The sequence below is a fragment of the Serinus canaria genome, chromosome Z (assembly GCF_022539315.1).
Source record: "Serinus canaria isolate serCan28SL12 chromosome Z, serCan2020, whole genome shotgun sequence".
Lineage (NCBI taxonomy): Eukaryota > Metazoa > Chordata > Aves > Passeriformes > Fringillidae > Serinus > Serinus canaria.
The window spans coordinates 37384424-37399191 of record NC_066343.1 but is presented as its reverse complement, the minus strand read 5'-3'; the positions used below and the strand labels follow the sequence as shown (position 1 = coordinate 37399191).

The 14768-nt window shown below is 35.3% G+C and overlaps 2 protein-coding genes across 2 annotated transcripts in view; both read left to right on the top strand.

Annotated features, from left to right (window-relative positions):
- The window catches only part of AOPEP (aminopeptidase O (putative)), a 579142-nt gene that overhangs the window by 535641 nt on the left and 28733 nt on the right, over positions 1 to 14768 (top strand). The gene's annotated exons all lie outside the window — the stretch shown is intronic.
- On the top strand, positions 7 to 13377 carry LOC103822941 (DNA excision repair protein ERCC-6-like 2). The gene is given in 4 exon segments (XM_050986952.1): positions 7 to 154; positions 778 to 894; positions 10408 to 10592; positions 12127 to 13377. Coding segments are annotated over 2 exon segments (1098 nt in total). The 5' UTR covers positions 7 to 154; positions 778 to 894; positions 10408 to 10470; the 3' UTR covers positions 13103 to 13377.

Here is a 14768-nt window from a genome sequence, read left to right as displayed (position 1 = left end):
CTTAAGTTGTAGTAACTGCTTAAAGCTGGAGCAGGCTGCACAACCTGTGAGGTCTCTTTGAAAGTGAGAGAGGTTGCATGGGAAGAAGATCCTTGAGAGCCAAGTTAGAAGGTATGGGAGACAGCAAGTCTTGTTCCTCAGAAAATAACTGAAGGTATGTAGAACATCCTAAGAGCATAAGTAACTAACAAACTTGTTTTTAAATTGGTTATAAAAAAAGTGTAAGGCTTGAACACCCTTTCTTAACTCACATCTTGGTGATATTTTCTTTCCTTGAGTTTAGAAGGCCAGTATTAAATTTGCACAGTTGGCACTAGTTTAGTTGTCAGTCATGTCTCTCTTAGCCTTTTAAACTGTGGGCTTCAATTGAGCTTATTTTTTTTTCCAGTAAAATGTCTATTATCAGTCTGTCCTTAATTTTACCTGGCCTAGTATTTGTACATCCTAGCTACCTTTTCTCTGAACAGGTAGAACATATTATTTTAATCTGCTATTGATCTGTACCTCTGATGGCTTAAGAAGACAAAACTTTGATTCTTTTTATGAGAAATAGATCTTGCTCCTATTTTTTTTTCTTGCTTTCCTTGTTCTCCAGGTTCTGTAACAGTCCTGGATTCAAGGCTGCAGAGCCTTTTACTCTTCTTTCCCCAGAGCTGATGGGGAGTGGAGTTATAATGTCTATATATGGTTTTTAAAGGAATTTTGCTAAGTGACTAGTTTAGCTAGAATGTTCACATTTATAATACTGAGTGCTTGTTTGGTCTGTATTTCCAAAAGTAGTGTGTGATTCTGAAAAACGCAGTTTGGTAGCGGCAACCAGAATATAAAGTTTGCCATCAAGAAACAAAAACAGGACCTCATGATACCTCTCTCACAACTTAGCAGCTGTGAAAGGTGAGATAAAATCCAGAACTAATAAATGTAACAGTGTAAACTATGCATTAATTGTACAAGCAAGAGAATAAACCATAATCTGATTGAATATCATTAGTCAAAATAAATCCTGTCTAGCACCTGAATAAGGGAAAGTCTGTGTATGATAATAGTAGCAGCAAACATATGTGGAAAAGTATTTTATCACATGATGGGTTGTGGAACATGCTCCCTGTATCACAGAAGTCCATGGATGCTCCCTGTATCACAGAAGTCCATGGGATTGCATAAAAACAGAGGAAGATGCTCTAGGTGTTAGGAGAGTTGAAGCAGCATTCTCAGTGAAGAAAGACATTGTCCAGATGTTACAGAATGGATTTTCATACATAGTCATCTGCAGCAGTGGAGGTTAATTTATAGTTTATTTTGCAAGTTTGATGAGCAAAGTACTTTAAAGACTAAGATTAACTGGAGTTTTTTGACAGACGTGGCATGATATGTCTTAAATGCAAAATGCTTAGAATTAAAATTATAGAATTATAATAACAATACTGTCATACTAATAGTTCCTGTATTAAATGTAATTATCCTTTCTTTGAAGATTATCTGTATTCTGACCATGGCCCATCACTGTCAGTATTGCTGTAGATTTTGAGAAGAAAATACGTAAGACCTATAGAGTATGACCCCTAAAGTTCGTCTACTTCAAACTCCCTGCAATCAGCAGGGACATCTTCAATTAGATCAGGTTGCTTACCACCATATCCAACCTGACCAGCTGCAGTATTTTACAATCTTCACTGTCAAAAAGCCTTCTTCCTTATGTCTTACCTAGATCAAAACCAGGCCCTGCTAAAAAGTCTTTTTCCATCCTTTTTACAGACCCCTGTTAAGTACTGAAGGGTCAAGTAAGTTCTCTCCAGAGTCTTCTCTTCTCCAGGCTAAATAACTCCAAGTCTCTCAGTCTTTGCGGATAGGAGAGGTGTTCCATACCTCCACTCATATTTGTGACTTTTCTCTGCACTAAGAGCAGAGGGACAGAATCACCTGCCTTGACCTGTGGCCACACTTCTTTTGATGAAGCTCAGAACAGTATGACAGTCTTCCCTCAAAGAGTTGCTGTTTCTGATAGTGCTCAGCAGTTCATGCAGAAGGAACTGATGTGTCAATACTTGCAGGTGTTTAGAGCCTTAGTAATCAAAACAAAGCCGGGGATTTCTGTTCAATGCAAAAGTGTGGCAGACAGCTGTTTCTAAAGAAATTTTGGAGATACGGATTACTCTGTATAATAGGTTAGTAGTACATCTTGTCTTCCTTTACAGTTATAAACTTTGCTTGCATGTCCCAGAACCTAAGTCTCACAGAAAGTAGACAGGTATCTCTCTGTGCAGTTTGAGATCTCATTCTACTTATATTCTTTGCTAAGAAGTTATGAGTGTTAAAAAATGAGTTTTGTTTCTATTTGTGTTGCCATGATGCACAGAGAATCGCATGAGGCTATAGTAAACACCTTGAGGTAGAAAATGCATGTCATTCATTGTGGCACATGGCCACTCCAGTAAAGATTACTGAGAGCTGTTACATGACAGCAAAACACACTTGACACACTGCGTCGCTGAAGATTATTCATGGGAAGGGTTTTCCAGTCTATTATATACAAGTGTGGAAGATTATATTGCAAGTTAATCTACTGGAATAAATAACTAGTTTTTTTCTGGGATTATTTTTTTCAGTTTAGCCTGATTTGATGACATGGAGCACTCCATTCTACACTTGAGTTGAAATTCAAGTCTTGTGCTAATAAACATTTTTAACATTGTGTTTTCATTAAACAAATTGAAGATTGCTATCTATTATCACATCACTGTGTTAAGAACATAGATGAAAACCAGAAATAACTATTTTGTGTAACCACAGAAAGAATCATATGGAAAACAAAAGCTTCTTAAAGCAAACATGTGAAATGATCTTGTAGATTGTACATAGTGGACTTGCAAAAGTAGGCTGTAATTTTCAGAGCACACCTACATTTACTTCAGCCTTTCAGAGAGAAAGAAAAGTCTTGAGTAATTAATGTGATACTTTGCTCAAAATTATTCTGACATTAATTTTGAGGGATGAAAGGAAGTGTTAACAAACTCTGTGAGGCCTTAGTCATCTACTACGTATTTTTAGAAGTTTTATTTTCTGGTGGGTTACAGGTTCCAAAGCAACCTGATTTCAGTGCAGAAGCTTTTTACATCCTTGGGTTTTTGGTAACTTGCACTGAAGCTTCTATTCATGAATCTTTTTCTTAGCTACCATAAGAAAGAGAAACCTCCCAGACAGAAGATTTAAATATGTTCTTCTAATGTTTCTAGTCTATTCTGAAGTAAATGACTGCATTTCCTAATGAATTTCCTAATTGATTTATGTGTTAATTGGCAAAACCAATTTATGTTAAATGTTTTGCACAATATGGAAGTCTGGGATAAACTTTCTTTAGTTCTTATACAGCTGAATTTGTGTAGTTTTTCTTCAGTAGGAGTCCGGGGTGTGGAGGGAATTTGGCTCTGTGAGCATGGGGAAGTCTTTGGAGAAAGGTTGGAGTTTTCACAAAAAAGACGGAAGATGGGAACAGGACATACTAACTTATTTGAAAAACTAATGATGTCCCATGTTAGAGCAAGTTTGCACTTATTAATATATGGAAAAGTATTAGTCACAAGAACTTGTACTATACCTGCTGAATATGTAAAGTCTTTTTTTCTGTCAACTGCATGTTTTCAACTTAAGTTTACTTAAAGTTTTACTGAAAAGAAATGTACAAAGACAGCCATTCAATTGAGGATTAATCACTATGGCAACAGAAATGTGGTGACTGAAAAGGGGGAGGATGTATTCTCCCTTCAGCTTCCTGCCAGCTGTCATATTCAACCTCTGCAGCATGAATTCAGGCCAAAATATAGACTGTGACCAGCTCTAAGAAACTTTATCTGTATTTTTATAAATTTGTACGAGAATTGCACTATAAAGGAAGACTTAATCCCCTGAATTGGATGACAGACATTTGGCACTATTGCCAGTGTTTGACAGAGAAATAACGAGATGCTTTGTAGTAAAACCTGGATTAATGGTAAACCCTTCTTTATGTTATTGCAATGTGGTGTAAATGAGAAAACTAAGCATGCTGTCAGCCTAGGAAAAAACATGCCCTTTGTATCTCCAATGCAGATTTAAGTACTGTTGAGAATATTGTAAATACAAAAGTTGTGTCATTAAGAACTCTATCTTATTTGAATTACACTGACATTTTGTAGATTATTTAAACAAAGACTTTCTATCAGTTGTAGGAACTCTGATTGCAGTGTGTTTGCACAGCTTTCAGATTCAACAAGTTTAGATAGTTGTTTACAAAGAGTAGGCTTTTGGGAGATAACATGCCTTTGGCCTTGCTCTTCTAGGATGGGGAAATACTCACCTCCAAAGTTATCGTTCCCAAATGATTGGCCTGTAATGCTGCTTGTATTGAGTTTACTGGTTCAGTTTGCAGTGGAATTAACCATTCCACTATTCCGCTTTGGTTGTGTTTTTATGATGTAGTGACTTAATATGTGGCATTCTTTGAAGCTTGTAGTACATTATGATGTATGTGCATGTCCGTTGGTTTTGCTACTCCTTGACAGAAGGATGCGAGGGTGGAGGAAGATGGCTGCAAGTCCACAGCTTCTGCTGGAATAAACAATTACCTTAAGCTTTGAATTCTGAGACAGGCTGAGTATCTCCTCTCATTCTCAACAGTAATATGTATATTGATTCAAGGTCAGCTTTTTGGTGAAAGACAGCAGTATGTCTTGAAGGAGTTACTTTAGGTAAAGGTTCAAAAACTTAAGATTGGTCCTAATGAGAAATTCTTGCTCTGTTACCTGATTGTAGAAGAAACAGACTCAAGTAAATGTGAAATAGAGAGGATGCAATCTGTTCTCGATTGATATAAGAGTCAATTCTCTTAGCAAAAGATTAGAGTTTATTGAATGTCCTTGTCTCAGTTTGTTTATGCAGTAAAGCTACATGTGACATACATGGGGAAATGACTACATATTACTCTAAAATTTTTGTAATTTTATCAGATTTAATTCTGCTGGGGTCTTGGTGCTGGCATAATATTTTGGAGGAGTAATTTGGATATATGATAAATCTTAAAGTTTTTATAACTTGAAAAATATTTCTGCTGTTAGTCTGCTGGGATGCCTTCAAATATGAGATACACTTGTAATCATAGCCAACATACTTTGTTTAACCCAGAAAGCCTATTATAAATATAGTTATCCTAAAGTATTCTAAAAGGTTAAGGTAGGTTAACTTCATTTTCTAAGACAATTAAGGTATTGACTCTTGACTGTTCATTATTTGTAATTCTCATTCTTCAACTTTATTTTTTTAAAACAGCAGATGCGTTTATTCAGAGACTGCTTTTCCATTAAAAAAGCTAAATTCAAAGGAAAAACTAATGTCCACATCAAAAATTATTCTGAAATATTGTGAGATTCAGGCTCATTTCAAACTGGAAATTATAACTCACCATAAGTCTCTGAAGTACAGTTTGTTCAGTAGTGTATTCCTTGCAAGTAGAAAAGTAATTCTAGTCTATTTAAAATTCAGGTGAAAGTAGATACTTATTTTTTTGCTAATTGTATTTTTTGTCTTCACCATGTGAACCTCATTTTTAAAGAAGCTGCATGAAATTTATTACAATTTACTATTACAATTTATCTTCCTTGACCTACAAAATAATTTAGGAAGAAATTTTTGCATGACATGTATATGTACTAGATTGACTTTAAAAGGTCCCTTCCAACTCAAACTACTCTATCAGTCTGTGTAGAAGAGAGAAGGAAACAAGACCAAGAATGGACAGTCAGGTATCAAACATTTCTTGGTACTTTGTGTATGTCTTGACAGCAGAGAAACATTGGTAAAATAAAAATAATATGTAGCAATAGCATATGTTCATGAAAAGCATATAGAATGGTCATAATAATTAATATATATGATCAGAAAAATTGCCAGGGAGAAAAGACCCAATCCAACAAAAACCTCCAAAGTAGACCAAAAAACCACAAGGAAAAACTGCAAAGGGGAAAAGGATTCGTTGAAATAATTCAGAATTGTAGTGTGTGTAGATAAAGACAGTGGAATACAGTATGAAATCATACAGTATGAAATTAATAACAATCATCCAAAACCAAATTCAACTCTCATTGTATTGGGAAAGTCATGTGTTTTCTCAAGTTTTAAGGGAAGTAGGAAAATATAAATTAAGATATGGCATAATGGTTTGTTATTTGTTGTAAGATGTATTTCAAGAGATTAGTCATACTGAATTTACTGTTTGTTTCTTTTCTGTTGTTTGGGTGACTGCAAGGCAACTAGACATTTTAGAAGGCTATTCTTGTTTGTTGTAGAAATGTAAATAATGAAACTGCAATGATAAGTATACTGGATATCTGACAGCAGTGATCTCATGCCACACCTAAGGAGAAAAGTCTTATAACACTGGGGGCATGTCAGAGGGTTAATTGATGACTGGAAGTCAGTATCTGGCAAAAAAGTTACTGCAGAGATACTTTGGGTATTGAGAGGCTAAAAGAGAGGAAGGTGCTTGAACATGGTGCAACTATGGCTGAAGAATAATGATGCAAAGATTTTCGGCTTCTGCCTCAGGCTTCTGAAGGATGTTAATGAACCTCTAAGTGTGGTTTCTTAACAAATTGCCACAGACATTAGACAGTTCTACTTAATCTTACTCTCAGCTTCTGCCCACGTACTTTCCCATGCCTTTTCGTCTTGCTGTGTTTAAAAAAGTGAAACATTGATGTTCTCTGCCTTGCTTGAAGGAACTAAAGAAAAGGACTTTACTGGCTTAAAGTGTCCAATCATCTCAGTCATGTCAGATGATGCATATACGTGGACTAGAATTCATTGCTCCAGACTATAGAGCTGCCTCATTATGTGTGTTACAAGAAGGACAGATACTGAAGTTTTGTACTATCAAACATAGACCAAAATTTTATTTGGTAGGTGTATACTGGTTTTAAATAACTGCTGTAATTAGGCATCAGGAGACAGATTGCCATGCAGAGCTAACAGGTCCAAGAGTTGTAGATTCAAGATGGAAACTTGAAGTAGGTATTACTGCTGCATTGCAGCACTTAAATTTTTGCTTGATGCCTGTATTCGTTTTTCTTGAAGAGTGCTACTCTTAAATGGATTCTGTGACACTTAATGTGCAGATAGTCTAGCATTTTTGCTACACTCTTGATTGCTGCATTAAGTAATATTTAATTCAAAGGGATCAAAACTCATTGTAGGTGTGCAAAACTCAGTGTATGCTTTCAAGAGTAAGAGAATTACATAACAAAAGAAGAAGGGATCAAAACCATCATAGACTAAATGGAACATGAAAGGGGCTTTCTTTGAAGTATTTTTCCATTGTAGTAAGAATCCCTGAGTTTTCTGAATACTTCAGAAACCATTTTCCCAACGACTACTTAATCTTCTTTCCCATTGCAATATATAAAAAGTGTCTTAAGTGTAGTAGATCAAGGGGAAATAGGAGAAGAGAACAAGGGTAAGACAGGAAGGACTGACTACAGTTTTGTGGGTTTTACCGTAGTTCACAATAGCACTTCATAATTTCACTTAATTGTACTTTTATTAACTTTTCCTTTGCATTTAGTTAGATATTTCTGGAATGTAACTTTTTCTCATTTCATTTTTTCAACTAAAAAACACTGCCTTCTGCTAAACTACTTGCATGGTCTTTGTCTTGCATGTCTTTGAAAGTAAATAAAGTGTGCATTTCTTTTGAACTTGCTGTGAAGGCTTTCTTGACATAATGGAAGTGGACAAAGTTTAATAAAGTAGTAAAAATACTGCATTCAGTAATTCAATCAAATTTTTTTATCTTTGATGTCAATGTAATTATTTTGCTGCATCTCGTGCCCCTCCCCCTTTTGTTTGTGAAAACAGAAATGTATAATGGTGTTACAGGTAACTGTGTATACAGGTAATATAGACAAATATAATTTGTCAGATGACAATAAAGTATTGGTCAAGTTTAAGTGAAATTTTCCGCTTTGATCCTTAGAAATTTTATAACATGCACTGCAAAGGCATATTGTGTTTAATGCATTTAAATACTTAGTAAAGACTTCCCTGATTGCTCTCATTTCTCTCTGTCAATATTCTTTTAACGTACAGTATACAGAAGCATTTTTGTTTCTTTTATTATTCCACCGTACAGTATCCAAATATGACATGTTGAATGTCGTACAGAGCGTGGCATTCAATAGTACAAGCAGATTAAATGTGCTAGTGTCTGTAGCTGAACAAGAGTCAGAGGCTTCTAGCTGAATCAAGGTGTCTTGATTTCAGTCTTGTTTTGAAGAGAGATTGTGAGATTGGCTTATGCATATGATAAGTGTGATAATTTGTGTGAACATGACCAGTACTGTACATGGCATTCCATGAAGAAGCAAGGAGTGTGGACGCAGTAATCTGTCAGTGAAAGGGCTTGAGGAACAGAAAAATACAGAAAGCTGTTGAAAAGAAATTTTCATTATGAGATCAGTGATTCAGAGGGCAAATATTGAAAGGTAATTGAAAAGATACTGGCCATGAGATAGATGAATTTAGGAGGGCCATACAGGAATTCAAATTCAAAAGAAAGCAAAATAGTGTAGAATATTGACAGTACTGGAATATTGACTGAAGTTTTAACTTTTTGATAGTAATGCTAATAGAAAGATAAAATATTTTAATCTCATTTTTCAAATCTTATACACAGACGCTGTCACATTGTGTCATTTGGAGTAATAAACATCAGATTTGACCTTTAACAACATGGAGACATCTAAAAAAACTAAGTGTTTTTGTTTTATTTTTTAAAAATGTTTATTTCTTTAAAAAATAAGTTCTTGGATTTAGGAGCTGTGTGTTGGGCTTTCTAAAATGTTTGTCTGTTCAGTGGAGCCAGTTGTTGTGTTTCAGTCTTACTGGGTATCAATCATGTAACCAATTGTTTTTGCTCTGGGGAGCTGGGAGGTTTTTCAGGAGTAACTCACAATGGCTGCAGACTTTCACTGGAATTTGCTCCTGCAGTTCTTGCAAAAACTTTTATTACAGTAACTATTTCTGCCATGAGTTAAAAAAACCCCACCTTTAAACAACTTATTAAAGTAGAAGAAGACATGCTCTTTGTATGTATTTGGTGGTATTTTGATTTTCTTTTGGGTGGTGCAGTGTACCTAAAATTTTATGCTTCCAGAACTCAGTATTGCTTTTTGTACATTAATATGCAATTAATAATACTTCTAACATTAAATGTGGTTCTTTGCAAAGACAAGCAATTTTATGACTTTCAATGTGTTTACAACACTTGGCTTTTTTCCCAAAGATATTAAAAATCTTCTGTGTTTGAACAGATGTGTAAACCAAAGTATTACTGCCTTATATACTTTGGTCTTGTTTAATGAGAGGTAGACTGATGCACATTTATGGGAGTTTAACATAACTTAAGACAGGCATTTACATGGTTTGCCTTGTAGTCTATTCAAGTTATGCTTTCTTGAATTAAATTATACAGCCCTGATTTCCTAACAGAGTGAAAAATAGTCTGTCTTATCATTGTGAGATCAGACTATTGTAAGTATTTTTCATGCAAAAAATCCATAAAAATAAATATTTTTTTGAAAATATTTTTGAAAATACATTTTCCAAGTAAAAAAGTTAACAAATGTATATGGAACCAGCAAGAAAACTGTAGAATATTTATCCTGTAGATAACGTCTACTAATTTAGTGTTAATTTTGTTACTAGGATTATACTGTTATTGGGAGAATAGGGTTTTTTATCTTATTTGGGGTGGGGTTTCAGTGTTGTGTAGAGTAAGATAATGGTGAAGTAAAATTTATCTTAGAGTGAAAATTTATGCCTGTTGGTTCTATAATATTAATATCTCTCTCTGTATGCTAGTAGTGGAGTAAAGTAGTGGAGTGAGAACACATGTGAAATCCTAAAGCTCAAGAACGTTGTGAACAGCCCATGAAAATAAAGGAAATGGATCAAGTAGAAAAAGTGGGGAAAAAACAGTGTAGGTATGAAAACAGATTTTGAACAGCAGATGACAAGGTGTGAATGCAATTTGTGGTTTAATCTCTAAAGTAGTGTTTGTGGGGAGACTGTGGATATCACTAAGCAGCCATGTTTTGGCAAAGAGGAAATTTTGGTGAGAATTAGTGAGAATTTCAGAAAAATAACTCAGGTTTAAATAGGTTCATATTTTTGTGCAAGATGTCAGAGAACCAGGACTTCCCTTCAATGTCCCTGGAATTTTGCGACTGAGCAGGGAGTCTGCATTTCAGCTGTGAATCCCAATCCTAGCGTTCAGTCTAGTAATGCTAGTTACAAAGGACAGAATTTGGTGCAATTGGGTTCATTGTTGCATCAGAGGCACAGTTGTTCTAATGACTTTAATGTCTCCTTTTTCTTAAGAAAAATGACGAAGTTCTAGAAGACAATACTTCAGAGAACAGAGTTGTTAAGGAAAGGCAAGAAATGTTGAAGAACAGTAAGCATCATCTGTATGTTACACATCCTGTGATCCAGAGAAGCAAAAAAGTACACAGAGTAGGTTCAAGCACCTTCTTGATTGGAAGGACACCCAAAGGAATACGCAGGTGAGACTATTTGGTGAGTTGGAAGTAAAATTCTAAGGTTGAAACAAACTTCCTTTTGAGTAGTTGCATTTGTCTTTGTTTCAACCCTACTCAGGCAATACTGTTATTTTCTATGGCAAGAGAGGAATTAGTGGGAAACTTCGACTCACACTACTCTATAGTACTGTAATTGATTAATAAAATTAATTGAATCCACAAGTTATTTGAACATGTTGATTCAATGGTCATATATTACATAACTCTGTAGATGTCATCACCATGAGCGTTCATAATATGTGCATCATGGGCTACTACAAAACAGTGTTTAAACTGTATAGAAAGGAGCCATTTTATAACATTAACTTCTGACTGCCTACTGATTTTGCCCAGATCTCATCACTTGAATTGAATGGCTGTTAAAAAAATGGGCTTCATGTTTCTTTTCTAGCATGGGGCTCAGTATTTTTCAATACCTCTTTTAATTCCCCCCCCCCCCGCCCCCGGTTATTTTTGAAGGGAAAAGGATTTTTTGTTTCCTTGTTTTCTGTTTTCCCAAATGATTGCTGTTATTAGTTCAAATATTAATTTCCCTTGTTACGTAGATAGAAATTCAATAAAAATAGGCTGGTGGTTTGTGGAAATAGAAAGTGGAAAGCTGTAGCTAACTAAGTAAACCTACAGAACAGGTATTTGGTAAATGTTTTCAATTTGCCTTGAGACAAGTTAATTACTATATGAAAGTTGGTATCTAGGTAATGCCCATAAACATTCAGAAGCTATCATATTCACTAGCTGGTTTCAGTTATCCATACTGTTATTGTCAAAGTGACAATAATTGTCAGGTTTTTTGACTATTATAGACACTGAAAATTATAAATATTTATTATGCAGGTAAAGGAGAACCCTTCATTCTAAAAATGTTCAAAATCGTAATTAGTTATGAAAATATATTGAGGTAAAATTTTCAAAGGTGCTGAAGTGACTAAGGCTGTTATTCCAAGATCCTAAAACCATATCTGGCAAAAAGCTGAAAGAATTCATTCTTGAGCATTGAGCAGGTTATTTGTTAGCACCTGGCATGCAGTTAGACTTTGTAGTACATGTGGATGCGCCATGGAGTGAATGAGGATGATTACATGCCTCAGTTTGTTGTAATTGTAGGGCAGAGTGGAAAGCTGTCTGCAGTCACCACACTCAAGTGATTGGAGCTACCCAGTCAAGTGGTATTTGAGGCAAACAGGGTTAAATCTTACTGCCTTTTGGAGCCCTCATAACAGGAAAGGTGACGTTTCATATCTTTTCTCCAACATGGGATTGTTAATCACTCAACTAGAGTGATCTGTTTTAATTAGAGGTTGGCTTTTTAGCAGAAACAAATATTCCATAATTCACTGGGTAGGATGATGTGGACAATGTCTCCTGTGCATGCATTTTTCCAATTTTTGTTTAACAAGTCTTTTTTAAAAGGACTTGGAACAACTATTTCCTCCCCATTTCCCCTACCCCCTTGTTAAGGGTGTCGGCATAACTCATTTTTCCTTCTTGATAATTACAGGAGACAATTTGAGGAAATGGTATCTCACTTTAATATGGGATCAGTGAAAGACCTTGCAGAACACATTGTAAAAGCTACAGCAGAAACCAGGCAGAAAATGTTGAAGGAATTCTATGTTTCCAAGCATCCAGAGATGGAGTCTTTCTTCTCACTTGAAATACCAGCAGAAGCTTCACATAACTATGAGGAAAGTAAACTGGGTACTATACACTCCAGAAAAAGAAAATTCACTGTTAATTTTGGAAGATCTGAGTCTAGACCTTCATCAGCTAAAGGACTACTTCTGAGTGGAACTACAGAAACACAGACCTGGGAGGGCCATAAAGGAGAAGCAGAACAGCTTCACAAGGACTCCTACTTGCAAGACATGTTTGTTGATGCAAAATATAAACAATCGCCCACTATTGCTGCTCAGCATATCCAAAGAAGAAACAGTCAGGCATTCAAGGATTTTTTGGCATCTGACTCATTAAGCAGTAAATCAGAAATAACTGAGGTGCTGCCTGTAAAGAGTTGTGGAGGACAGCAAGAATCAGAAGAAACACAGCTGCCAAAGGAAAGATCTGTGTCTCGGTCAGAAAATGGAGAGAGAAAAGCTCAGATTTGCAAGAAAAATTCTTTTGTGGACTTACTTGGAGATACCTCTATTCTCGATGAAATCTTCAGAAATGATGGAAATGGGTCTACAGGATCACCAAGAACATTCTCTTCAGGACAAGCACTAAAATCAAAGGGGAGACCAAAAGATTTCTGGGATATGCTGAATGAACAGAATGAGGACAGCCTCAGAAAGCTAACAGATATAGCAGTCATAGAGAAGCTTTGTGAAAGAGCCCCTCATTCTGTAATGACAGAAGAGAGAGAAGTGTGTGGAAGTTCTCTTTGGAAAAGAAATGAAACTTTTTTGTGGAAAAAATACAGTGCAGATGATTGAGATGAGCCATCCACTGCTAAATCTTGTAGTGTTGTAAAATGAAAGTTTTCTAAATAAGTTGCACTATAACTATTTTATTTGAACTTTGACTGCATTATGCCACAAAATACAGTAATTCCATGAAATTAAAAGTAAAATGATGAATTCATATTTATAGTAATACAGAATTACATTTTACAAATAATTATTTACAAGTTTATGCAATTACATATGCCATGTATAGTACGTATGTGCATAGTCATGCATAGGTACTGTATGTTATAACCTATGATATATAATGATTTTATATTAAAATTTTTTAGAATTTTCTGAGTGTACTCCACTTTCTTTGATTCTGATTATATTCCTTGACTCAACAGAAGTACTAAGTAATTTTCCCCCTTTATTTAAATTTGGACATCAGCAGTCATCTCAACACAATTTTAGAGATAACAGGATTTGACAATGATACTGCATATATTTTGTAAGGTGCACTTCCTGAGACAGGGATGATGTCTTTGTGTCTAGTAGCTTTTGATGGATTCTCATCCTTCATGATTTTGCTCAGTCTCTGAAGCTGTGGACTTTTGAAATCTTCACAGTATCCTATAAAAGTGTGTTTCTCAGCTTGGTTGATGTGAACCACCAAGTTTTTTTATTTGATCTTTCTCATTAAATTACTTTAGGCGTCAAATTTCATCTCATTACACTTTCATCTCCCTTTTTCTATAGGCTTCTGTCATATCTTTTTCAGAGAATATGCAGCACAGTATGTGTTGGAAATACGCAGTAAAGTGTATATGTGATAAGGAATTTCAACATCTTGACAGGTTATCATGTTACATGTATAATGCTGGATGTAATAAAACTTCCAGATGAAAACTACACAGATTGGAAGGGTGTAAGATACTCAATGTCATATCTCATTTGCCAAGTAGTCTGTCACATTTTTCAGTGCTACAGCACCCTGTGAAGAGTACCTTGTAACACATAACTAGAAGAGACCAGGGCTTCTTGTTGCGCTGGAAGCCTTAACCCTATTTTTTGATTTTTGTAAGCATTAGTATACAGGTTTACATTCAGTATACTGTATAAATTGTTTTATGTGAAGGGTAAATGTTACAAAATTTTAAAACCCTGGACATTGAAACTGCACAGCAGTCTGTGAATGGTGGTAGTTTTTGTGGTCTGGAAGACTGCCCACTGGAAAATAAGCTTAAATTTGATCTGGTGCAGCTTCTACTTTAGGTTATGGGAAGCTGTTGTAGACTATACTCTCTCTCTGTGGTAACAATTGTGCACATATTATAAGTGGAAACCATCTAAAGTCCTGATTGTGAAATCTGACTTAACTACCTGAAACAGGGAGCTGAGTATTTAACATAAATGTTAAGTATGGGTTAAGCTTTGGGTTTTACAAGTAGCTAACATAAGGTTAATGTTTTCCCTAACTTTTTCTTACTCTGAGTCTATGCTGTTACCACTTTGTTATACCAAATTGGTCAGTTGGAATGGCTTTTCAAGAAGAAGTATGAACTAAGAAAGTAAAAGAGGAAGCTGTAAACTCTTATTCATTGGTACATTGGAATTAAGTACAGCTAAAGGAAGTCAGCCTAAGCTAGGTAATACCTACACCCTCATTGATGTTAATAAATATGAGATAAATTAAGGCCTTTTGTTTGTGGCATCAGTATTGATTTTCTTTACAGGTTAGTGTTCTTCTGCTTAG